Source organism: Penicillium mononematosum (assembly GCF_028829835.1).
Source record: "Penicillium mononematosum strain IBT 11891 chromosome Unknown utg000002l:1.0-8112719.0:1.0-8118358.0, whole genome shotgun sequence".
NCBI lineage: Eukaryota > Fungi > Ascomycota > Eurotiomycetes > Eurotiales > Aspergillaceae > Penicillium > Penicillium mononematosum.
In genome coordinates this window covers 385,544-410,654 of record NW_026643272.1, presented here as the reverse complement: position 1 = coordinate 410,654, position 25,111 = coordinate 385,544, and the positions used below count along the sequence as shown (strand labels likewise).

The window sequence follows — 25,111 nt, the reverse complement described above, 5'->3', positions numbered from 1 at the left end:
GTGTGGAGAACTCGGGACTTGGACGGGCTCTCCTTTTTTTTCCTTGGGGTCTTCTATTATTATCTCTGTGTACAATATACATCAGACATTATATATTAAAGATAAATTATGTGCTCCGGACTTTGCTACTATCTAGAATCTCCTGATAATGTCCATAATAGTCAGCAAGCCTGTGTACCTATATAGGCATGGATGTGCATCACTCACTTGGCTCTGCTAGACTTCGACTATAGCCCTGAAACCATAAAATGACCATGATCGCCACAATCTTGAATTGTAGGCAGGAGATAAATGCGTTGTTACTACTTCCTTACTGCCTAAGATCCAACCCTTGCTTGTGGACGGTGCATGTACAACGTACGATGTACGATGCACACCGACGCCCAATTAATTTAGTCGACTGCACCTATTGGCTGATGCGTGCTGACATGAGTCAATTGGTGGAATGGCTGAACAACCATCGTCATATTACATGCACGGGTATTATATACTTCATGATTGCCACCAAGGCAGCGATTCAAGATGTCGGACTGTGCGTGCACTAGAACCCATTGTGGGATCAACGGGGCTAAGTCCCGCCTCACCCTGGAAAGCCAGAGACACCATGCCAAAGTATGAATGAAGAAGATCTATACAATTGGTCAGCAACGCAGTCTCGATATACGCATGCTATCACCTTACCAGGAGGATCCCCGGGCCCCTTCCCAAACCCACCGACAAGATGTTGGGTCTTTTCGAGCAAGTATCGACGATTGCGAACTTCATCGACCACGGAATACTGGTCCAGCATCTGACATCCGCGTTAGTATACAATCACCACCAGCCATGGGTGCGCATACCATTAGTGTAGCCCCGTTCCAGAACGAATAGCATGTGTCTGCATATTTATTGCATCGGCCATTGAAACCGGCGCATGATATTGTGTCGGCCCCGATGGGTTGAACATTGGGTAACCCGCGAACCCTATCGTCGAGAGATCCCGTATCTGTCACTTCACGCTGTTTCTCATCTTCATCTTCCTCGGGTTCTTCCAGTTGGGCTGTTTGCCTTGAAGCCAGCCATGTAATCAAAGCCTCGAATTGATTGGAGCCTACCGATAGTAGGGGCAGTGGTTTCAGATCATTAGATGTCCGGCGCAAGAAGTCCAGAGACCCGACCGCGCAATACGTGTGTCCACCTATCAGTTGTCAGAAGGTTCATGTGGCGGAAAGGGAGACACGAACTATGCGATTCGCAGAAAGGAGACTCAGCCATGCCACCGTCGTATGTCTGATTCGTTAGACTGCGTTAGTGTCCCAATTGCGGACATAACCTCACGATCCCCACGTACCTGGCACGTCTCAATAAAAGAAATAAAACCCAGCACATCAATATCCGGTACACCCTCGAGCCCCGTCTCACTCCGCCCGCGCAGGACATACCGTATGCCGGCAGCACAACAGCAGTATCGTAGATCGCGAGGTCCCCCTACACTCCCCTCGGGACCAACAAGCTCACCGAAGCTTCCATCAGCGCGTTGGACTTTAGGAAGCCACTCAAGACACTCCCGTCGCTTGACACGCGACAGGTCATCCCCGAGGATGAGCAAGTTGACTAGCGCAAAGAATGTCGCGGGGACATTAGCTGGATCCCAAGCTTCATTATCCTTATTTCGCTTTCTTGGCCCAAAGTCTGTGCCTGGGAAGCCACGGAAACCGCCTGAGGGCACCTGGCAGTGGTAGAGCCAGTCAATGTACCCTTGTCTTTCTTCCGGTGTGGTTTTGCTCTGGAGAACGCCGAGCACGTCCAATCCTGAGAGGGTCAGGTAGCCGAGGAGCATGCGATTAGAGTCATTGGAAGTATAGGCGGACGGGAGGAAGGTTTTCAAGCAACGGAGGTAGTATTTGACATGGCGTTCTGTGTTGAAGGTCGGGTTTTGGTCGGTCATTGCAGAGGATGATCGATGGTTGGACCACTAAGTAGTATGACGAGAATTGGGCAATCTTTCACCAGTAAGTCACGCACTTCAATCAACATGCATCAAGTCGTAAATAAGATCCAATCATTGTAGTTGTTGAGTTGGTGGGGGAAATCTCGAATGGAACTGCTTTTCCCCCACATGTGTTGCGGCCAAAGAACACTCGGACCATGTCTCCAAGTTATCTCCGTCTGTTGACTTTCAGAACTTCCTCTCGTCCACAAACGCGTGCCATTGTGACTCGTCCATCATGGTTTTAATTTCATCCAAGACCCTTATCCAGGCACATGCCGTTTTTCTGGTTGTGATCGCCGGCTATCTGGTCAAGAACCCGGAGGTGATCACAGACTCCGATCTGGTGTTTATGATGGGAGAAGCCTTGAAGATTGTATGCCCTCGAAACATCCCCGATTCACAAGTCCATTCCTATCATATTGGCAATGAATATACCTATGTCTAACTGACTGCTAACACCTATGCTACAGGACTTTCCATCCCTGTCAAGCCCGCAACAATCCCCCTTCACCTTTTGTGCCATACTCATCTTCATCGAATCCCTTGTCGACCTCGTCCTGCTCTCCAACATCCCCTTCCACGAAGCTCTCGATGAAGCGCTCCCCTACATCCGGCCCTTGCGAAATGGTAACCTCCCCGCCGAGGATCTGCAGGTTCTACAGAGTTTGCCTGAATATATCACCAAGTCTTTGACGATTTACTGGAGTGTGTGGATCGCTGTTGCTGCCTGTCGCTTTGCCATGTATGCTGCAATTGCGTTCTTTATCTACCAAGGCAAAGGTGACCACCTGGCCTCGTCTTATACAAGCGCTGCGGCTATTGGAGGCCTGGATCGCTTGAAGAACCGCGTTGTCTTCAGCTTTGCTTTCTTCGAAATGATGTTTTGGTTCTGGGTAAGTGTGAATCCTATCAATCGGCCAGGATTTACCCTGTTCGCTGTTTCCCGAGCTAATGTGCCACTACAGACTTTCTCCACCCTCCGCGAGGAGCGCCAGGAACGCCTGACCAAGCTGCTGGAGGATACCCGTGAAATGTGAGCACTTTCACGGTTCCTTGGCATCTCTTTCTATGAGTGTATTACTAGAAATATCCCTTCGCCATTGAAAAGCTATGGTATTTAGACACCGTGTACCCGATCAATTAAAACTACATCGTGGATAAAATAAGACACAGGTGCATCCTCAGGCGGGTTCTCGTGTTTCCAGTTTCCATTCATTCCATCGTCATGACGACATTTCAACGTTGATAAACATACTATCTCCCCTGAAATAACCCAGCATGCTTCATTCTAGACCAGAATGGCGAATGCAGCTGCAGCACCAGCAGCGGCCACGAGCGAAGAATCCTTGTGGGTAAGCGCAGCAACACCGGTACTAGTTGCGGCAGCAGAGGCGGACGAGGCGCTACTCGAGGCCGAGGCAGAAGCATTGGTGCCCGTCACAGTAGTCGCATCCGAGGTCTCAGTGCTAGACTTGTTTCCAGTCTCGGTCGAGCTGGAGCTATCGCTGGTGGAGGTGCCAGAGCTGGAACCCGACTTGCTTGAGCAGACAACCTCGCTGGGCAGATCAGTCACACCACCCCGGGCACAGATTGACTTGGCGACCTTGATGGTAGCTGACGAATAACGTATCAGCCCATTGTAATGTTCCGCTGTCCATTCCACGTAGTCGTTTGGAATAATCCCGCTTCCGTATACTCAATTGGGGAGGGCGGGGAAGGAGGAGAACATACTTTCCTGGTCAGCCTCAGAGCATTTATCAGCGATGCAGCAGGCGACATCGTCCAGGAAGGACTTGGCCTCGCAGATGCACTTGAAATCAATGCCGCAGTTATCGGGGATTGAACCTGTAGCGCAGGTTTTCTATGCAATGGGTTGTTTTAGCAGGCGGCACATTTAGCAGAGTTGTATGTTGACTATAGACACATACCGAGCAGTCGGGCAGATCACCCAGACCTTGAGCAGCGGCAGTGCTCAGCAGAGCTGCCAGGGCGAAAGTAATGGTGAACTTCATAATTGCAGGTATGAGGTTTGTTGGATGAAGTGAGCTATCAGCCGGGAGGAAATGTGAGAGGTTTTGTTCTCGAGGTCACCAGGTCGTGGTAATACCCCAATAGATGGGTCAAAAATACACCAATACGCAGATCAACGGTACCTTTTCCCCGCAAAACTTCCAGACCCTTTTTACATGTGATGTGGTTCTCCACAAAATTCGGTCTCGAGGTATTTTTCAATGATTGGATATTAAAATATCAGAACCCCTGGGTATTTTACACGGCGGGTACCCCACGCCTATCTCTCCCTCCACTGGCCAGTGTAGATGGATATTATAGAAATCAAAGATGCCCCACTAGCATGGTATTGAGTGTGTCTTGCCGGGAAAATATTGGCAACACCGAACATCTTCGGATAGTATCACATAAAGGGATGTATTGCCTTTGGCGAAAGATTTGATTCCGAATTTACCACTATATAATAAGTGAGTTCTATTTTGTTGACACTTAAAAGGGTATTCCAAGGTTATTCGTAGTACGTGGGGATCTAATCTTGAAGTTAACTAGATGGAGGATTTCAGTTAGGCATTAATTATGGCGTTTCTTCGAGTTATCTTAGGCTGATGTATGTGAACTCAAGACTGCCATCTCATGACATTGCTGAGGTCGGAGACCCCCAGCTGAAACATCTCAGACTTCCATTAAAATCAATATCGTCGGTGATCTCCAGGACATGCAGCCAATATTCAAACTAACCGCAAGGTCATTCAGTCCACCCTTTCACATCATGCACTAGTACGACTCGCCGCCGGCGCCGTTGTGAGGCTGGCCAACTATGGGCGGATAGCCGTAGGCAGAGGCGTCTTGCTCGGACGGGTCAAGGTTGAGGTTCGACATAGGGTTTGTGCCTTCAGCATTGGGGAAGCCTGTTGGACGAGCTAGTCCAGGTCCAGCGGCACTCGAACCACCAACAGGCCCTCCAGCTCCATAGCCAGCGCTTGGGGGTCTCTGATTGTCGCCGCGGGCGGACTGGGTTTCACGGTACTTGGATAGGTAGATCTTGAGTGCCTCAGCGTAATTCTCAAATCCAAGCGAGGTCATGGCGAATAAGATGTCTTCGCCGTTGACTGTTTTGCGCTTCTCCTGCTGGCATTTCTCCGAGGCTTCACTCGTGATAAATGAGATGTACTCGCTCACACACTCCTGCATGCATTCCTTGGCTTCTTTTGCGATCTTCGCGTTGTCCGGAAGGGCAAGCTTCATGATACGAGCCACATTGGCAATCGGAAGCCACCGATCCTGCTCCTTCACCTCAAACTCGCCTTGGTGTCCCTGCGCGTCGTGGTGATCTTTGTCTAGGTGATCTTGCTCTTCTCCCGATTGCGCCTCTGGGTCAAGTTCGTGTTCCTTCGAAGGAGAGACTGACGACATGATTAAAACTGGGCTGGATTGTTTGCAGTGGAGATTGGTTTCGCGTAAATGCTTCGCGCTTCGCGAGCTCGCTGCGGAGTAGTCTTAGGTGGGGGAGCGTCGGCCCGGTGGTTGGAATCTGGAAATGATGCGGGGTATAGCTATTCAAGGACGAGGTTTCGACTCCAATATGGAACGCGATCACGTCGTCACTGCTGTGGAGATAATGCGCCTCCCAACTTGGGGTCTAGCTCTGGAGCCCATTGATGATGTGACGCTGATCATCACATGACCTGTCACATGATGCTTATCGGTCACGTGCTAACAGTAATGCCCGATGTCAAGTTCCTTCTCTTCTGTATTTATGCGTGTTCTGAAAGGCAAAGACATCTTTTAAAAACAAGGCTACGGTATTGGGGCCTGGGCCAGGGGCCGTTGCTGCAGAGCCAATTGATATGTCTCCATTCCAGGGACCCGTGGACGTTTCCAATGCTGACATCAAAATGTATTGGTATTTCAGTTGTAACATTACCTGGACTTCTGGGTGCAGCTGGGGATGTTTATGTTTGGGCTGTGGCATTTGTTTCCCAATTATATTCCAAGTACAGACCTCTCCCATCGCCTTGTTTATTACAATAGTTCACTCTCACACCCTCTGTCTATTCTACGATCATTCGGGTAGTACGATTTACACTCCATACCGATCGCAAGGTTCAAATGGGAAATATGCAAGCCCCCGGGTCAGCACTAGTGGTTTTGCACCCTCCACAGTGGGCCAGTCCCTGATTTCGACGTCAAAGGGGGTTTGAGCCAGCGTGCTACAAAAGCAAAACGACTTCTTTTCAAGTTATTTCGTTCCTTACAGAGATCCACCTGCATCTCGGCCAAATATTGGATCAACGCTCAAGCCCGAATGTGATGCCTCGGTCCAAGCTTGGATGTGCCGATCCAGTCTTACCTGGGCAACTCGTCCGTACCTACGTACGCAGCTCAGCTTTCCCCGCGTCAACTCGACCCGTCCTGTCCACTACTAAATTATAAAAGGTCTGTGGTTGGCTTAAGGACAGCCTTAAATGGAGCCTTGAATGTAGGCAGTATATTGTATCATTAGACAAGCATTTCCAATTTGCCCCATCACATTCAAAACATTCAAAACAATGACGCTGCAAGGCGGGTTACGCCCACACTCGGGCCTTAAAGTACATATCGACCGAGCTGCTTATCTTTCCTAAGGTTAGTCCTAATATTTAGTCCTATAATATAGTCCTAAATGTTGAACTCTTCATTTTTATCCATGTCTACTATTTATCCCTATTGGTCCCCGACAAACTTTTCCACGTAGCTTCCTTCTTGGAGGGTCGAGAGTTAGTTTGATACTCTGTACCCCTCCTCACTTTGCTTTCCTCTTTTAAACCCCTGCATTATTTCCAGGGCTACAAGCGTCGCGACCTTAGCTTCCTGCGATCATGGGTCTTGGAGTACTGGAAGATAAGAAGCTCGCGCATGTCCCAGGTAAGATTCCCCTAGCCTTACCCGCCCAGACGCGATCAAATCCAGTGTTGCTCACAACTTCAAACCTCCAGGCACCTCCGATATCTACGAACAAGACAGCGATGCGAGCGAGCAGACCCCAGGTGCTTCAGGCTTAAAATGCGACTGGTCGGGCAAGCAGCCGATTATCCTAGTCCCGCAGCCGAGCGATGACCCAAACGACCCATTGGTATGTTCCAGAGAGCAACGGACTCCAAGACTTGGTTCCACAAGCACACAAGCGCTGACCCAAACGGTCTCATTAGAATTGGCCGTTATGGCGACGCGATCTCATTCTTGCCATCCTCTCCTTCGTAACCATCCTCTGCACAACCCTAAGCTCCATTCTAGCCGCAAATACAGTCACCATCGCAGATTATGAGGAAATTACTTTCACAGCAGCCGCCCTCTTGACTGGATATCATCTATGCGGTGTCGGTGTGGCAGGCATTCTCATTGTGCCAACGGCTCGAGTCTGGGGTAAACGTCATCTGTTCCTGATCGGGCATGTCTTGATGGTTATCAGCTGTATCTGGGCCGGGGTTAGTGGCAAGAACCATAATAGTCTCATATGGGCACGGATATTCCAGGGTGTCGCATTGGCGCCATTCGAGGCGTTGGTCAATGCCTGTGTTGGAGATCTTTATTTTGTTCATGTGAGTTGGGCCTTCGTTTCCCTGCAGATTTAAGGTATGAGGGACTGATAAAGACCATACAGGAACGAGGAAAGCGGATGGCTGTATCCAACGTTGCACTGTTTGGTGCTGCCTTCCTGACTCCTGTTGTGGTCGGCAAAATCACCAAGTCCATGGGTTGGCAGTGGTCTTTCTACTTTGTGGCAATTTTCCTCGGTGCTTCATTACCGCTGATGTTCTTTTTCGTGCCTGAAACTGCTTTCCGACGCTCGGATTACCTGAACACCGACTTTAAGCGAAGCGGTGGGCACGGCGAGTCCATGGAGTCTCATGTTTCACTCAGCGGCGTTTCCAATGACGATACCAAGGAGCTTAGACCAGGTCCCAACGAAAGTTCAAAGACCGAAGCGGCGACAACAGTCCCCGAGAAAGATTCCTTCGCTCAATCACTCAGGCTTTTCAATGGGCGGAAGACAGATGAGAGCTTCTTCAAGCTGCTCCTTCGTCCATTCCCGTTGTTCTTTCATCCCGGAATCTTCTGGGTAAGCAACCCACTTCGTATTCAAATTCACTCACTGATAAACTTCTAGGCTTGTCTGATCCAAGGCGCTGTGATCGGATGGGCGGTATTCGTCGGTGTAGTTCTAGCAATTGTGTTTCTCGGACCTCCCATGTGGTTCGAGGAAGACAAGACCGGATATCTTTACACAGGTGCCTTTATAGGTTCCATTGTGGGCCTTATTCTGTCTGGCCTGCTTTCTGATTCTATTAACAAGTTAATGATCCGGCTCAACCACGGCAAATACGAGCCTGAGTTCCGGATCCTCTTGGTGATCCCCCAACTCATTTTCTGCGGCATCGGGCTTTACGGGTTCGGATGGACTGCAGACGATGTGATGCACTATGGCTGGCTACTGCCAGACGTCTTCTTTGCATTCTTGATCGTCGGCATGGTGATGGGGGCGGTCGCTGCTTCACTCTATATTGTCGATGCCCATCGTATGTGGATTACCAAACCTTGTGTGGAAGTTATTGCTGACAGTACTAGGCGAGATGGCCATCGAGGCGTTTACCTGCATGCTGGTTTTCAAAAACATGTTTAGCTTTGTTCTGACATTCTTCGCCTATAAATGGTTTGCCCACGGGGGCATCAAGCATACCATGATTGTCATCGGTAGCATCCAAGTCGGCATCTGCCTGTTGAGCATTCCCATGTGTAAGTTCTACCAAGTCTGCGACATTGATTTCTTTATTTGCCAAACTAACAGGTTTCCCGGTATAGATGTCTTTGGGAAATGGAACCGGTCTTTCTTTGCCCGTCATGACATCCTCGAGATCCTTCATCTTCGGTAATGCTGGTAACGCCACAACTCTGCAGCAATTCAGGGGGTGAATATTTATGATCTTACGTGACATGAGTGATAGAGCAAGTATGTGCTATCAGACTTTACATCTTTTACACACTTCGATGCCAAAATCTGCTGGATCACAACATTTACATATGGACCTAGGCTCGCTAGGCGGTTGATGGAAGCGCGCATTTTTACAATCATAGGATTATTGACTCTTCTATAAGATTGCTTATTTCTTTATTAGTATGTGGGATGCAGTATGTGGCGTGATCGGATACATATTAGTTAAGCGTCTTTCGCATTTAGTCAATTGCGCATCCTTCCAATATACCATTGGTGGATTAGAAGATTATGCAAAACCATCTATTCTGCCGCGAAGAGATTCTCGGTGGAAAACTAGGGCCAATCAGGAAATTGCTTCTTTTACTTTTCTTTTCAGGTCATCTGACCCATGTGTAGATATGCCCTTTCCAAGTGACTGCGAGTATTGCTTCTCACTTCTTGAACAATGACCTCGGCGTTGTCTTGCTTCTTGACCAAACCAACTCCCGTGCCAGCCCAGATACTCCCCATATCTTTCGTTTCTAAGTTCTCAGCTGCTGGACCATTCATGGCGCTGGAAAGCCACGCCCTAATCTTGTTGATACTGACACCACTTCTATGCTGCTCATATACCTTGTTCTTCAAACACCGACCATCATATGCCTTTGGCCAAAAGTTCGGCCCCCAGATCTCGTCAAAAACTCTAGATCTCGCCGTCGTCTCTCCGCCATCTGACGCCTCAAAGATCGCATTCCGGTAAATAGCCGGAACGCAAGCCTCTTTCGCAGCAAGGAACCGAGTCCCCATAACAACTCCAGAAGCCCCAAGCGCCAATGCAGAAGCACACCCCCTCCCATCGACAATCCCCCCCAGCTGCAATGAGAGGCAAATCATCAATTCCAAGATTACTTAGAGCATCAGCAACCTCCGGAATAAGCGAGACAATGCTAGCCCCATTCTCATGCCCATGGCCTCCGGCATCAACACCCTGTAAAACAAGAGCATCAGGCCGACAGGCCTGGGCCACATCAACAGCAGCACGCACGCTCCCCAACTGGACCCAAACACGAGTGTCGGGCGAGCAGCGCCGAATGCCTTCCGTCCATTCTTGTAGCTCGTCAGTATCGGCAAAGGAAAGCCAAGCCACAGCCGGCTTGTAATTTGCGAATAATGTCAACCATGCCTGTAGCGGTGATCCAAAGACTATAACACCGAGACCGATGGGGAAGAGTTTTTGTTATATCGAATTCGGCTTCAAGGAGAGACTGTTTGGCTGTCTCGAGCTCGTTTGCGAGTTCGTGTAGATTGTCTAGATAGCCGATTTGACCAAGACCTCCGGCCTTGGTCACGGCGGTGGCTAGTTTGCTTTTGGCGATACCGCTCATTGGCGCGTTGATTATGAAGGGTGTTTGAATCCATGGGAGGTGTTCTTTCAAGGCGGTCAATCTTGACATTGTGATGGTTTTAAAGTTGGATTTTTCAGAATCAGTCAAACACCGGGTTTGACCCTGGTTATATAAGTCTCATCCGTGGCGATCAAACGCCGAGCGGTATATACAAACGCCGAAGATGGCTTACTAAACTTGTTTTCTTCCCGATCTTGCACTATACAAATGTGGGGTTTTATTCTCTGTCAGAATGTCTATTACATTGTCCGTTTTGTCATTTTAGAGAGAGAATTACATCTCAGTGAACGATAATACATTGCTCGGAAAAACTAACGTGGCCCTGCAAGCTTCGATCAGCCCCACCAAGGATTGTTTGATTGGTTATACTGCGAGCCCCACTCTTCCAAGTCCCGCATTTCAAGGTTCCAAGGTTGACGTTCTTTATCGACTACATGTTCAGTCAAAATATTCTTGCTTCACTCAACATATTACAAGTGACGTTTTATATAGTTCTGAGTGAGATATCTTGTCCGACTATATGCTTGAGAACGAATCAAATGTAGAATACAGAGAAAATTGGATTACATGCATCAAATGTTTGTCAACTGCACACATACCAAAGTTTAGACGGCCTTTTAAGGGCTATTAAGCCAAGGGTCGCTTAGAAGATCAGAAGCACTTTGTCTGTCATCTGGATCCCACTGCAGCATTTTTCTCATGAACTGTAGGAAAAGATCCTTGTTTTCACCTTCAAGGTAGTCCTCCAGATCTTCTAGCGAGATGTCAGGGATACTTGGTTGTCCCCTCCATTGACCTATGTTTGTGTTAAATATGCCTGGAATAACCACGTAGGCAAAATTGGGGACTGAAATACCAGATTGATCCCAATATTCTTGACTGTTTGGGGACTTCCGCGGAAAACATTCCGGCGGAGGGCCGAGAATTGCTGTCATTTCAGCTAGATGTCCGTCCGAATGCTGTTTGTCGGGCCCTCTACCATCGAATAATTGACCATCTTCAAATAAATCCCATACCTAATAATTCATCTATTAGCATTGATTTGCGGGAATTTTCACATGCTATCCAGTCAAGCAGGACACGCTTACCAGTGTTCCCACATTCCAGATGTCGACTTTTGATGCCCACTCTATCCCAAGTATGACCTCAGAGGCTCTGTATAAATCCGGTTGGATGAGGCCACAGTGTACTTTCCCAATTCGAGCTTCACCGAAATCGGAAAGGACCGGCAGCCCGTATTTGCTCTGGGCCTTGTCTCGACGGCTGAAAGATTGAGATTCGTAGATAGTGTGTCCATCAACAACTTTGCGGGGGCATGGCTTCCCCCGTTCCAATTTCTCCCAGTCGGTAAAAATCGAACTGTCACTAGTGCCAATCATGATATTCTTTGCCTGAATATCTATACATATAACATAAAAGATTAACACTTCAAAACCACGTGATGACTTAGGAGGGCGTGATGGAAAGGGGAAGGAACTTGCCGGTGTGAATAGCCTCGGCCTCAGAATGAAGAAAGTCTAAGGCGAGCAATAGTTGTTCCAACAGTGCTTTCAACAAACCTTCGGTCAAACTTGGTGGATCCATGGTCGCCTGAAATGCGACACACTGGTCAAAAGCGGTTCGAAGACAATGCGTTGATTTTTGCCCTTGGGTCCTTCTATTTCGAAAGCATCAAGCATAGTACGAACAAGACCACTCCTAATGTGCTTCGATTTCATTGTGGAAAGGTGCTTTAGAACTTCGACCTCTCGATTCACCCTCAAGTTATGAATGTAGAGCTTTAGGGCGATATAGCGATGATGCCGATGTTCAAGTCAGCACAAAGTCGAATGCGTACGGGGAATGCAATTTCAATTTACTGGACATCGCGGCAAAACCAAACAGTTGAGTTCGCTCCAAAGCCCAACTTGTTGATAACTTGGTATCTGGCATCGAAGCTATCTCCTAGTTGAACAGGATAGAAGCCGTTTCCCTTATGAGAAGGCATCCGCTCCTCTTCGATCTTCTTGGTTGGGTCAAGGGTCGTGAAACCCGATGATCTGATAGATCGAAAGGGTGATTGTTTTTGGCGCCATAACCTGCGACCGAGTGCAAACGAGAAGGAGTTCATTGAGGTCTGTTTGCCTAGCCGAGACTAGATAGAAAATAGTTGCGGCCTCAAAAACTCGAGGCAAACGATGGATTGGCCTGGATGTAGGAGACCAAGGGGGTTCTTGGTTCTTATAGGAATAAAGCTGCCGTCTCACCGCCGACCCTGGGGCCCTTCTACGGACTATCATGTTAGGCCGCTCTTCTACCAAAGTTGATAGGTCCAGGCTACATGTAGTCGTCAGGAGTAAATCTCTCTTGTACCAATGTCCAAATACTAAAGGTATGGAGACTGTATCTCCCATTCTGTCCTAAGGATTCCTTGATTTTCTGATGTTCAGAACAGGTCCCGAAAGTCCTAACTCGCCAGTTCTAGTTACTCTCCTTTTATGATTTATACTCTTGAGGATCAAATTCAACTTCTGGTACCTTTTCCTCAACCAATATAGACGAAGAGTATGGATTGTTATCTGCTTTTTAGAATGGATTAGGGACAATCAAAGAGCTGTAGAGCTTCTGGGCATGGTGTGCGAATTCCAAGGTTAGTCACTGTGTTTTGATTAGTTACCGGTGCGACAACACTCGTTTTCCCCCACTTCCTTTGTTCCATTTCTGCCCTTCTTTGATGATGGAACTCAAATTTCGGCGGCTTGTAGCATATCCGCAATATCCCAGAGCATGCTGTCGCTGGCCAATGGTGCCTTGTGAAAAGACCTCGAGACCGAAACAAGTGACCATGAAACATCCACCTCGGAACTCCGTGTTTTCCTTTCATATTTACACCGCTATGCAGTTCCTATCGGGGTTCCCTTTGTTTCGCACTGTATTTAGTCGCGCGATTTCTCTAGCTTGAGTCCATTCTTCTGACCTCCCCTGGCTGTCACCGTCTGATATCCGACTATCTCGACTATCATGGAAAATCTGCACCTCTTGACCGCCACTCAAGTGCGGGATATGCTCCAAAATAACACTATCACAGTTGAAGAGTACGCCCGTTCTCTCTTGGGACGCATCGAGGAGCGGAATGACACTGTCAAAGCGTGGGCATTTCTAGGTAAGCTTTTCCATTCCCAGGCCATACAAACGAAAATATCTGTTGACTTTGCATCAGATCACGCATTTGTGCTCAATCAAGCTCGAGAGCTAGATCAGATCCCCCAAGACCAGAGAGGACCGCTGCATGGACTAGCGATAGGCATCGTAGGCATCATCGTTACAAATTGTATAGTATACCGCTTTCTGTGACCACTGGCACCGCTCATGGGTCCCTAGGTATGCCAACACAGCCTGGCTTTCCCACATGTGGGGGACCTCAGGCAGGCCAGGATCAAGTTGCAATTCTACGAGCTGCAGGGGCTCTCATCATCGGTTCGTCGATTCCAATACTCTTCCACTCTTTATATTCTAATCTCCTCTGCAGGCAGGACTACCCCGACGGAGTTCCCCGTAGCAAACTCAGGATCAGACACCGCTAATCCCCATGATCCCACTCGTACCCCAGGTGGTTCCTCGTGCGGGTCTGCCGCAGCGGTAGCCGACTACCAAGTCCCGCTCAGCCTTGGAGGACAGATTGCTGGTGGTATTATTCGCCCCGCAGCTTTCACTGGAGTCTTTGCTATGAAGCCAACCTACCTCGGGTTTCCAATGGAAGGGCCAAAGGGAGACGCACCTACAGTTGACGCCCATGAGTTCTTTGCTTATATTGATGCCCTGGGGTTCTTTGCTCGTAGCGTTGAAGATCTACAGCTACTTGCCGATGTTTTTCATATCCTAGATGGTAGTGTAGTGATCCCAGACGGTGGTCTCCTTACACGTATCCCAGATGGTGGTGCCCCTACACATATCCCGCTGAAAGGGCTGGAAGGGCTCTCGGTTGCTTTGTTGAAGACTCCAATGTGGCCTCAGGCTGGACCTAGCACTGCAGCAGCCATGGACAAGGCCGCCGCTATTCTCCGAAACAGGGGTGCACAGGTTGCAGAAGTCTCGCTCCCACCCGAGGCCAAGGACCTGGTTGGTCTGGACAGAGTGCAGAAAGTGGTCGTCAGTGGCAAAGCGCACATATCCAGGACCATTAACCGTCGAGCATGCAGACGCGACGAGGAAATCCGAAGCCTAGTCGAAATTGACGACAACTACACCGAGAAGGAGAGGATGAAAGTTTTCGATACATACGCTAGAATGCGCGACTTTATCAGGAAAGGTCTAGTAGGCAAGGCAAGTGTCGACGCGGAAAATGGAGGCCTTGACGCCAAGTACACCAGGAAGGAGAAGAAGCAGAGGATGAAAGTCTTTGATACATACGCTAAAATGCGCGCCATGGTGAGGAAGCTAGCTGAGGACTACTCAGTCATTCTTGCGCCTAGTGCTGTGGACGAAGCACCCCTCGGACTTGGAGATGTGGGAACTGCAACTTTCAATACTCTGTGGGCGGCAAGTCTTTTCTTTTCTTTGCATTGGTATTTGTTTCATCTTTCACTAACTCCACAACAGGGATTCCAAATGCCAGTCGTTCAGATACCTGCGTTCGTAGGTGTGAATGGCATGCCTGTCGGCATATCTCTTGTGGCCCCCAGCTTTCATGATTATCGTCTCTTGAGGGTCAGCAAGATGCTCGGTGAGGCTTTGATGGCTGAAGGTGATTGGAAGCTGTAGACCTAGTGTGATTTCTAGAGGGAAAGGAGGAGTTAAGGCGCTGAAGGTGGAATTTATCAAATGAAGTAAATCATGAGTTTATATTAAATAATGACAAAATCTGGAAATAGTAGTGGTGATTGCTTGAATATAACCCCTCCGTAGAAACCCTGTCAAGATGAATGAATATATGCATATGTACCGAGTATGTGCCTATCTACACTTAAACCGAGTTCAGAAAATATATCTTTTTATGAGTGTCAAGTATTCCACCTATGTAGATGCATTAGTCCAAGTCCAGCAGCATAAGATCCAAACAAAGAGAGTAATGGGATATCCGTGGTAATTACTTCCAGGTCTTTCTAGGAATAAGTACATATGTAGGAGCTAATTGCCCACAGCCATGAATACATACATACCCACTGCGCAGGTACCTAGGTAGGTAGGTAGGTAGTCAGTATTATATCAGCCATGCAAATGACCGCATCAGGACATCCCGTCAGAAGGTCGCTCTCTGAGATCGAATTTATGACTGTTTAGGAATGTAGTCTCTTCTCTAATTCACTGTTCTCTTCTCCCAGTTCCGCTTCCTCAACAGGACCAGTCATTGTTGAACTGGAACTCTTCTGTTGCCATAACATACCTCTCCTTTCTAAAAGATATAGCAGTGGTATAGTGACAAGGACAAGGGCTGCAAGGAGAACAAAACACCACCCCGGACCAAGTTTCACAAGAAGCAAGTCCAGTAGAGCAAGCATGCCTGCCGACATTTCACATCGTACAAAATTATTCGCCGCCTGGGTCGTGGCGGGGCCTTCAGGATGAAGGTCGACGAGAAGAATGCTCGCGGAGGTAAAGAAGACCTGTATGGTAAGTCCGATAAAGAATTGAAGAACTAGAGGCACCGCCATATGCTTTTGACTATCAGCTTTGTCTAGAAGTAAGCAGTTCTCATGGTGTTATGTACTCACGGCCCGGTACTGGAGAGACCAACCATAGCCAATTATCAGGAGACAGCATACGACAAGAAAGTATTTGACGATTCGCAGACGAGCTTCCTCGACTGGAAACGATGCAAGATTGTGATCTTTGCTCTGGTCCACAGGTATCTTGTGCCTGGAGGCTGCCGATCGATATTCAATATCGAGCAACTTCCCTACATCCAATTAGCAAAGACATTAAGATCGAAAGTAAGGAGCAGCTCTGTAGTACCAGAAGCGAAGGCACTGATTGCGCAGGCGACGCCAAAGGGAAGGTACGTCAATCCTGAAACTAAGCCTGAAATGTGATATATTTGAACAAATAAGGTTGATAGGGACGCTTGGAGACAGGTGTATAACGTATAGTAGACTCCAAAAGATCCGATCACAACGGCAGTACCTGGTCGGCTTAGAGGAGCCAGGAATGCCCAAGGTTTAGGAATTTGGCACGAGCGCGCTTTCCGGGTAGGCATTTGCCGCTCGGCTGTAAGTTTGGAAGGCGACAAAAAAGGAAATAGAACTCGATTTACTCCTCGTGTTTCGACAGAACCATCGTCGACGACATGTCTAGACGTCTCTGGTAAGAATAGTATAATTGCAAGGAGGCAACAGGGCGAAATGGCGGCGAGAAACCAAAATATTGATCTCCAGCCCCATCTCGACATCAACAATCCACTGATCACGGGCCCAACACTCGGTGGTGTATTGAGGAAAAAGGATACGACTCCTGAATATCCGCCCCGTTCAGAGGGAGTAAACAGATCACCTAGGACACCATATGTTACAGAGTATGAGCCTGAGATACCCGCACTCTGGACCATTCTTAGAAAGAAGAGAAGGCCAAAAGAAGACTGTAGTGCCAGGCCTATATTAGCTGCAACGTACAGAGCTAGCGTCACGATGAAGACAGGCCGCCGGCCGAGTGTGTCGGTAGCATTTCCCACGATGGAAGGGAAGATGCCCGACATGACGAGGTAGGCCGTGACAGTCAGATTGATCCGTTCAGTGGAGACATCTAGATCCGAGGCAATGGAAGGGATCGCTGGGAAGTAGATGAAACTGCTGAGAGAGGAGAACCATCCGGCGAAAGCAACAATGGCAATGGTCCATCTTTTCTGTGCGAGGCTGAACGCGGAGTAGGGCAAGGACTCCTGATGAGGAGGAGCTGCTGTTCTCTGTGTGGTGGCATATGTCTCTTGGATCTCCAGGTCATGATTAAACGGCCCTTGAGCTGGCTTTATGGTCATTGCAGTGATTACCCCCACGTGATCTCCCGTAAATTGCATAGTTATCTGCCTAGGTAGAAATCCATCCGTGGAAACATTCATGAATGCCCAGGTGCGGGGTACGGACTACATAAGGCACAAATAGAACAAAAATACCTAGTATATAACAGCCAGGGTTCCCTGGTCGCCACTAGCGTCTAGACCAATAGCTACAAGGACTCTTCTGCTGACCTACGATATAATATCACTCTATCGGATTCCTGTTTCAGGCTATGAGTGGAATGATACGCTGCTTCGGCCTTGACGCGAGTGTAAATTTAGGAAAGTAGGAATTGAGGGGTTGAATCCTTCTGATACTGACAGAGAGTGATCATACTACTAAGAAAGCAGGTTCATGAAGAACGTAACTTCCTAATTAGGAAAAATATGAAGCACAGATCCATATATGGCAATGCCCAGGTGGGCTTCCCAAGAGTGGGTCAGGTTCGGATCGAGAATCTCGACCCACCTGAGCACAGCCTAGTTGCCAACGGTATACTTATCAATCAGATATAGCATGTCATCCAATGCTTCACCTCTTGCTTTGGTATCGGGCACATGCGCGGAATACATAATCTTCTCCTTGAGACTGTACAGACGATTCCGGTCATCGTACTCATCGACTGGTTCATCCGGTTCGAAAAGCTCGAAATACGAGTCGCGGTATTTCGGCTCGTTCATGAGGTGATGGTTCACCCGCCACATCCCGATCGCCATCTCGTGATGGGCATAGTACGCGCACGCGTCAAAAATATATATGTTCTTCGTGCGTGTGTCTGTGCCTATGTTCTGCTCCCCATAGGTCGCCATGGATCAAGCACGGTTTGACAGTCCGATTGTTTTCATACAAGCGACCAAGAAGCCGGGGTACCACTTTATCTAAAACCAGTTTCATGGCATCGTCGTCTTGTCCAGTGCCCGTTTGCCTGCATGTCGAGATTGTACACTCCTTCTAGGAGCTTGCCGTAAAAGGAGACCCAGTTGCTATCCCATTTTGTCACCAGCGGGAGTTTACCGTCATAAGTAGTGACGTGGAAGCCAAACTGGCCCGTAGGAGATGCACTGGTACGGTGAAGCTCTGAAATACTTTCCGTCAGCTTCGCTTCGTTAGGCATACTGTGATCAATCTCCAGATAATCGCAGATGAAGAAGTGGCCGTCAGAATCCAGGCACTTTCCGTATCCCCTTGGCACAGGGGCAATGGAAGGCATAGTGTTGTATAATTCAGACATAGACAAGAACTCTCCCAACACGCGCGGGCCTGCGAGTTCACCCCTGACAATCTACGACCTTATGTTAGTAAAATCGGCCTGAGCCCAATGTTTGCCCAAGCCCACTCACCTTCACAAAATAAGCACGTATCGTCCCGCTACTATTCTTCGTCGTGATCTTCGCCGTGGATGCCCAGACAGAATTACCACTTGGCTCTGCGGATAGTACTGTCTGCCCCTCCAGAGCTTATAAGTTGGCGAGTTAGCAATCGGCTATTCTGGCAGATAGGCTGACATCCAAACCGTTGATCACAGCTCTATCGAGGACAAAGAGGGGGATCGCTTCCAGGCCCCCAGGGGCAGTAGTTAGTGTCAAACTCATCTTGGTACTGGTAGAGTGGGCAACATGAATAATCGTTAAGGTCCAGGAATCACCTGGAACTTATATCCCCTGTCATGAGTTGCACCCATGCTGGTATGTCTGCTCACTCAAGTTAATATGGAGAGAACAAAGAATGGTGAGGGGGGGTAGAAGAACCGAAGCGAGCAAGCCTCAGCATCAGCCGGGCCCAATAGAGAGCCAACACGTCGATCTGACTAGTCGAAAATCCCAGCTTGGACTAAACCGCACGAAATGTGGCTGGACAGCAGTAGCTGTTTGAGTAGGCGCTTGAGTGGTCAGAGTATGGATTTGATAGGCCAAGATGACACGAGTGGGCCACATCTAGGGGTGCCCGCATTTGCAGGTGACCCCCACCTGAGCATACCATCCATATTTGCAATCCACTGGAAAGCAAACGTTTGTGTAGAGAGATGATTCACCGAGTTGTCTACACGCTCGGGTTGAGACACTTAGTACTGCCATGGCGCTAGGATTGCAGAGGCTGCAAGGCCACCTTCCCGTCGCTCAGCAGAGCCTCTGGGTTGTCACCTGGCACCTACCAATCCTTACCAACCGCTCTCCAATTAATCGTCGTCAACCCATATAATTCTCGCTCGTGCCCATAGCGCGTTGGAGGCTCTGGTAGAAGCCAAAATGGTACGTTGGGATACCCCAGTATTTCCAAAGGGAAGCGACAGGCCGGCGCCCAGGTGCTTCATCCGTCCTGTCCGGAGTGGTTTCGCAATTTTTACATCTAACGGACGGGCCCATGCGCCGAACGTTCCGCAATGGACGGGGGCTTGCTGACACTCTTCAACTTCGCCTGGACAGTGGAGACGACTTAAATCGAAACTATCAGCCCAGTCTCCCAGACTGGATGAACTGGATGATCGCGTTCACTCGAGCTCGACATCTCAGAGTCAGAAAAATCAGGGTTCACCGATATCTTCCTTGGAACACTCACTCCGTAGTCGACTACGGAGTTCGGATGTAAGGGAGTTGTGCAAGGATTGTGGGCCCTCGGTCACGTCCAGAGGGACATCGCAACCCAGTGAAATCTCTAATGTGAATATCCAACTGTTTCCATCGACATATCCGAAGCATCTACGGCGCCGCTCGCAAGATCGCCGAGATGACCCCATGGGCCTTACGGTTCTCCACGCCCCAGAGTCGAAATACCGCACCGTGGACATCCTGTTCATACACGGACTCGGGGGAAGTAGTCTACGGACATGGTGCAAGAATCGGGACTTGGAGTTTCTCTGGCCCAAGAAGTGGTTGTCAGAGGAAACAGACCTGTCAACAGCACGTATCTTGACGTTTGGCTACAACGCAAACTTTGCCGCGAAGAAGGAGGAGGCATCCTTATCAATTGGCGATTTCGCTAATGACCTGCTGTTTCATATGAAATATGATGACGATGGTGACGACAAGATGGGCGAAGTGCCCATCATTATTGTCGCACACTCTATGGGAGGTCTCGTCTTCAAGAAAGCTTGTATGTGGTCAATATTGTGGAGCCTTAGCCATTGATCTTGCGTTGGTACACCTACTAACACCAGTGGCAGTCATCCATGGGCATCTTAACGAGCAGTACCGCAAGATCACGTCCAGCATCAAAGCTGTTCTCTTCATGGCTACTCCGCACCGGGGAACTGATCTTGCGGAGTCCCTAAACCGGGTTCTCACCAGCTCCATTTTCGGCCATTCTCCAAAGGATTATGTTAGAGAGCTGACGAAGGGCAGCACTACTATCGACGATCTCAATGATACATTTCGCCATCATGCAGGGAAGTTGCAGATATTTTCGTTCTACGAGACCCTCACTACGGCTGTTGGGCCGATGAACGTGATGATCTTAAAAAAGTATTCGTCATTGTTGGGCTATCATAACGAGACCCCAGAGCCTCTGATGGCCAACCACCACGACGTGGTGAAGTTCACCAGTCGGAATGATCCAAATTACAAGTCGGTGCGAGGCGCTCTGCGCAGCGTCGTCAAAGCATTCCGATTTTCGGAAACAAACGAGAATGACACGGGGGATTTAGAAACAATCCGGAAGTGGTTGAGAGTGACCGGCCCACCGGAAGAAGACTTGGTTTCGCTTCGATCCGTGCGGAAGGCAGGAACATGTCAGCATCTCCTGCAAATGCCCGAATTTGAAAATTGGCTCGATTCAGATGTTCCCCATATTCTCTGGGCACATGCTCCTCCAGGGAGTGGAAAATCGATTCAGTGCTCCTTTGTAACCGAATCCCTTCAACTGCGCCAACAAAGCTGTGCGTACTGGTTCTTTAAGGATGGCGACATTCAGAAGCGTTCCCTGAGTAATATGCTTTGCTCAGTGGCCTACCAGATTGCAGTTGAAGACCAGTCATTTCGGCGATCACTTATGGAAGTCGTCAAGTCCGGCATGCATGTTGACAAAGCGGAAGCGTGGACAATTTGGCGAAAATATTTTCGCTTCTAGACTTTCAGCCATCAGCTCGGTGCTATATTGGGTCGTAGATGGGTTGGATGAGTCGGAATCGAGCAGAACCTTTATCGATATCATCTCAAATATCAGCACATCCCAGAATAGTATCCGACTCCTCTTCTTCAGTCGTCCACTGTCAAACATCAATCGAGCCATCCACAGAGCAAGGAGCCGAGTTACTATTACAGACGTCGCTTTGGCTGACAACTTGAAAGACATCCGTCTCGTGGCTACAGATGAGATGGAGTACTTTCTCCCCGGCAATGAGTTTGAGGATTTTAGACAGGAAACCATTGAAGAAATTACGAACCGTTCGCAAGGCAATTTCCTGTGGGTCAGTCTCATCCTCAAAATGGTCGTCAATTGCCATCGTCAAGAAGAAGTAAAACAAATTCTACGTGCCACACCAGATGGGATGGACAAGCTCTATCATGGGATGGCCGCGTCTATTACGAAGGTAGACGGTGAGGAGAACAGAACTCTTTGTAAAATACTTCTTTCGTGGGCCATGTACTCGACCAGACCCATTGGACTTGAAGAGCTCATGGAGCCCTATGCGACGGAGCTCGACACTATCATAGATCTGAGGCACACAATCGGCGAAATATGTGGTCAATTTGTGGTCATCAACGCCAACAATCAGGTTGCGCTGGTCCACCAGACGGCACGACAATATCTCGGAGGTTGCACCAAGCTTTCATTTTCCCTCGATGCGTACGAGGTGAACGAAGAGCTGCTCTTCCAATGTCTAACTTTTCTTTGCGATCTCTCCCTCAGAACGAAAATTCGACTGCGTAAGACTCCCATGTTTGTCTCATATTCATCCGTTTCTTGGGCTCTCCACCTGAATCGCTCGTCTGTTGAATCTGACAGGGTACTTAAGATCCTTGTTAAATTCTTCAGCAGGAACTTCCCATTGCCTTGGATTCAATTCCTGGCTATGAACGGGCATCTTTCGGTTTTGGAGGTAGTATCCTCCCATCTCCTGACCTTCGTCCGGCAACGAAGAAAGCTCGACACGATCAAGCCTCCACCGCTACGTCGCTCGCCAGAACTATTGTTGCTAGAGACGTGGGCTGTAGACCTCCTGAGACTGACAGCAAAATTTGGGATTCATTTGACTACTGATCCCGATGCGATCTACAAATATATTCCTCCCCTCAGTCCAGAGAACTCGATGCTTTACCAGAAGTACGCAAGCAAGTCTTCCGCTACGATATCCGTCTCTGGTATAACGAATGCAGACTGGGGTGACTGTCTTGCACGAGTGTCAAATGGTCCTGATTCTGCATTGCATATTGCAGTGTCGGCCAAGTATCTTGCTCTTGCGAACGGCCGACCCAAGGGCAGGATTCGGCTGTGGAGTAACGTCATCTTTCAAGAGCACTCTGGCTTCAATCCTGCCGAACCGATATGTTCCATCTCCTTTAGCAATTCTGGCTCGCTCCTAGCCTGCTATTGTCTGGATAATACCTACGTGTGGAGAGTAAGCGACCGGACTGTCGTCGCCAAGGTCGAAAGCCCTTACCAGCAACGGCCGGAACGTTTGACGTTCGGACAAGACGAATCGTTTCTCATAGTTGCCACTAACTTTCATCGTGTCTACCGACTGGACTTCAATAATGAAGCCCGAACTTGGCTTAGCTATTCGCCTTCTCTTCTTCTGGAAACCTCAGTACCGGAGGGGATGTTTGTCAATGCCCCATCGTCGGTGGACTTCAATCCAGACTGCACACAGCTTGCTGTCGCCTATCGAGCCTTCCCTCTGACCATTTGGAATATTGACCCGCCGGAGGTGATTGCTAGGTGCAGGCACAAAACGAAACAGGGGCAGACAACCAACACAACCCCCTTGCCGGGTGTCAACCGTGTGGTCTGGCATCCATTCAGTAGCCGAGTTCTCGGAATCAATCATTATGGCAATATCTTCAAGTGGGACCCAATGGATGATAGCTATGAAGAGGCGAAAGGGGAGTCAGGCTATACGCCATCGGATATCCAGTGTTGTCCCAATGGTGTCGTATTCGCTACCTGCGACGTTAAAGGCTCAGTCAGGATTTACGACTACTCCCAGATGGTTCAGATGTATAAGCTGACTTCGGATTCTATGGTCACCAATATTGCATTTAGCCCGGACAGTCGCAGACTCTATGATCTGCGAGGGTCATGGTGTAATGTATGGGAGCCAAATTGTTTGATAGGGCTCAATGATACCAGCATGGACCCATCTGAAGAAAGCGAGAGCGTGGATAGTTACGAGAACAACTACGTCTCGGAACTAGACGATAAAAGCGGCTCCGTTATCCCATTGCCGAAGTCCGAAACACATGCCGACACTAAGCCATCGATCACAGCAGTGGCAACTTGCCTGAAGAACCAGAATATATATGCGCATGCCACAGATGATGGGACAATTGAGATCTGTGACATGGAGAGCAAATGCAAACACCTCATTACGAAGTGTACCTTCATGGATATTGTCCACTGCGCCCTGGCCCAGGGTGGTGACTACATCGCGTACTGCTTGTATGGTGGGTATATCACGGTCAAGCGCATCGACTTGTCCTCATTACCGGAGAAAATTTCAACGCAAACAGTTTTTGCTGAGACAAAGTCTACCAGCCGTGGCGAGATCAGACAGATCATGTTCGATGGCAGCTCCGAGAGACTGTTGGTCTGCGGTGCGGAGAGACTTCAGGTCCTCTCCATCGCAGACAGCAGCATAATTGCTGGGATAGTAATCGATCCGGCGGATTCGCCTGCACAATGGGTCAACCACCCAACAGATTTGAATATCCTACTGGGCTTCACAGTCAGCGGGGTTAGCGCACTATCTTGGGATACCCTCGAGATTAAGTATACACTGTCGCACAATCTTGTCAACAGCTTCGACTTCCAGCAGCTCGCCCCATCTACGAAATTGGAGGCTTTAGCACAGTCATATCACCCGAAAATGCAACTCGCAATCATCTCAGAGGACACCACAAGTGGCAGGCTTTCCCGCTTTCTGCTGCTGGACATGTCTGTGCTATACGGAGAACCCATCGACTCCCTCTTTTCTGTTAGGCTGGATGCTGTACATCTCCCGCTTTGTATTACCGAGTGCATGGAGCGACCTGTCGGACTTCTCGCGGATGGCCGTCTCGTCTTTCTTGACAAGGCTCTATGGGTGTGCACTGCGCAGCTGTGGTTGCCATCCGCCCGTGGGTCGGAAACTGCGGTGACGAGGCACTTCTTCATCCCCCGCGACTGGCTAAATAACACAGAGTTGGTACTGTGTAGGGTGCAGGAGGATGGTAAGTTCCTCTGTCCCAGTAAGGGTGAAATGGCGGTGATTAAGAGCAACATTGGGACGGATTGGTGAAACGTGGCACCTTGGGTAGGGTCATGATACGTTTGAATCCCTGTCTAAGCGAGGATTAGATCTACACTTCGAATACATACATCGGAATACTACATAGTAGATGTTATCTAAAGGGACTTCATGACCCCTTTCAGACACCAATAGCCCTGAAGATTCTAGCTAGTTATGTCACGGAATCCCTAAGTTATCTATTATGCCTTGTTATTAAGGATAGCATCACTGCTCGAGGCAGACTGTTCAAATGGACAGATGAGCAAGGCGAATTTTGAGACAAGGAGGACGAGTACATCGTCAACAACGATGAACCCAAAGCGAACTCTCACCGTGTGCTACAGCCGTATCTATTTCCCTTAAGGTGATCAATCATATCGGTAA

At 48.8% G+C, this 25,111-nt stretch overlaps 12 protein-coding genes across 12 annotated transcripts; 4 read left to right on the top strand and 8 right to left on the bottom strand.

The window, feature by feature from the left end:
• Positions 1-492: 492 nt before the first annotated feature.
• cdc43 (protein geranylgeranyltransferase type I subunit CDC43) lies at positions 493-1,927 on the bottom strand (the record flags this gene model as incomplete). The annotated part of the gene is made up of 5 exons (XM_057288666.1): positions 493-629; positions 682-790; positions 840-1,177; positions 1,224-1,269; positions 1,331-1,927. 5 exons carry the CDS (start codon positions 1,925-1,927, stop codon positions 493-495), a joined length of 1,227 nt encoding a protein of 408 aa, XP_057149868.1.
• Positions 1,928-2,207: 280 nt separating this feature from the next.
• On the top strand, positions 2,208-3,009 carry N7519_001887 (uncharacterized protein; the record flags this gene model as incomplete). The annotated part of the gene is made up of 3 exons (XM_057288665.1): positions 2,208-2,345; positions 2,443-2,865; positions 2,938-3,009. The coding sequence occupies 3 exons, from the start codon at positions 2,208-2,210 to the stop codon at positions 3,007-3,009; spliced, it is 633 nt and encodes a 210-aa protein (XP_057149867.1).
• Positions 3,010-3,260: 251 nt separating this feature from the next.
• Positions 3,261-3,984, bottom strand: N7519_001886 (CFEM domain-containing protein; the record flags this gene model as incomplete). Its single annotated transcript, XM_057288664.1, has 3 exons — positions 3,261-3,586; positions 3,704-3,833; positions 3,901-3,984. 3 exons carry the CDS (start codon positions 3,982-3,984, stop codon positions 3,261-3,263), a joined length of 540 nt encoding a protein of 179 aa, XP_057149866.1.
• A 772-nt stretch (positions 3,985-4,756) lies between these two features.
• Positions 4,757-5,395, bottom strand: N7519_001885 (nuclear transcription factor Y subunit beta; the record flags this gene model as incomplete). The annotated part of the gene is made up of 1 exon (XM_057288663.1): positions 4,757-5,395. The coding sequence occupies one exon, from the start codon at positions 5,393-5,395 to the stop codon at positions 4,757-4,759; it is 639 nt and encodes a 212-aa protein (XP_057149865.1).
• A 1,445-nt stretch (positions 5,396-6,840) lies between these two features.
• Positions 6,841-8,892, top strand: N7519_001884 (putative MFS transporter; the record flags this gene model as incomplete). The annotated part of the gene is made up of 7 exons (XM_057288662.1): positions 6,841-6,886; positions 6,958-7,094; positions 7,171-7,560; positions 7,623-8,081; positions 8,130-8,538; positions 8,588-8,755; positions 8,822-8,892. The coding sequence occupies 7 exons, from the start codon at positions 6,841-6,843 to the stop codon at positions 8,890-8,892; spliced, it is 1,680 nt and encodes a 559-aa protein (XP_057149864.1).
• Positions 8,893-10,051: 1,159 nt separating this feature from the next.
• On the bottom strand, positions 10,052-10,387 carry N7519_001883 (uncharacterized protein; the record flags this gene model as incomplete). The annotated part of the gene is made up of 1 exon (XM_057288661.1): positions 10,052-10,387. One exon carries the CDS (start codon positions 10,385-10,387, stop codon positions 10,052-10,054), a length of 336 nt encoding a protein of 111 aa, XP_057149863.1.
• A 569-nt stretch (positions 10,388-10,956) lies between these two features.
• N7519_001882 (putative protein kinase) lies at positions 10,957-12,449 on the bottom strand (the record flags this gene model as incomplete). The annotated part of the gene is made up of 4 exons (XM_057288660.1): positions 10,957-11,355; positions 11,428-11,856; positions 11,911-12,097; positions 12,199-12,449. 4 exons carry the CDS (start codon positions 12,447-12,449, stop codon positions 10,957-10,959), a joined length of 1,266 nt encoding a protein of 421 aa, XP_057149862.1.
• Positions 12,450-13,339: 890 nt separating this feature from the next.
• On the top strand, positions 13,340-15,079 carry N7519_001881 (Amidase; the record flags this gene model as incomplete). Its single annotated transcript, XM_057288659.1, has 3 exons — positions 13,340-13,481; positions 13,700-13,795; positions 13,848-15,079. The coding sequence occupies 3 exons, from the start codon at positions 13,340-13,342 to the stop codon at positions 15,077-15,079; spliced, it is 1,470 nt and encodes a 489-aa protein (XP_057149861.1).
• A 515-nt stretch (positions 15,080-15,594) lies between these two features.
• N7519_001880 (MFS general substrate transporter) lies at positions 15,595-17,285 on the bottom strand (the record flags this gene model as incomplete). Its single annotated transcript, XM_057288658.1, has 3 exons — positions 15,595-15,972; positions 16,030-16,174; positions 16,924-17,285. The coding sequence occupies 3 exons, from the start codon at positions 17,283-17,285 to the stop codon at positions 15,595-15,597; spliced, it is 885 nt and encodes a 294-aa protein (XP_057149860.1).
• Positions 17,286-17,783: 498 nt separating this feature from the next.
• Positions 17,784-18,113, bottom strand: N7519_001879 (uncharacterized protein; the record flags this gene model as incomplete). The annotated part of the gene is made up of 1 exon (XM_057288657.1): positions 17,784-18,113. One exon carries the CDS (start codon positions 18,111-18,113, stop codon positions 17,784-17,786), a length of 330 nt encoding a protein of 109 aa, XP_057149859.1.
• Positions 18,114-18,178: 65 nt separating this feature from the next.
• On the bottom strand, positions 18,179-18,896 carry N7519_001878 (uncharacterized protein; the record flags this gene model as incomplete). The annotated part of the gene is made up of 3 exons (XM_057288656.1): positions 18,179-18,586; positions 18,645-18,760; positions 18,818-18,896. The coding sequence occupies 3 exons, from the start codon at positions 18,894-18,896 to the stop codon at positions 18,179-18,181; spliced, it is 603 nt and encodes a 200-aa protein (XP_057149858.1).
• A 481-nt stretch (positions 18,897-19,377) lies between these two features.
• On the top strand, positions 19,378-24,736 carry N7519_001877 (Eisosome protein 1; the record flags this gene model as incomplete). The annotated part of the gene is made up of 4 exons (XM_057288655.1): positions 19,378-19,489; positions 19,756-20,394; positions 20,465-21,332; positions 21,367-24,736. 4 exons carry the CDS (start codon positions 19,378-19,380, stop codon positions 24,734-24,736), a joined length of 4,989 nt encoding a protein of 1,662 aa, XP_057149857.1.
• Between the last annotated feature and the right edge of the window lie 375 nt (positions 24,737-25,111).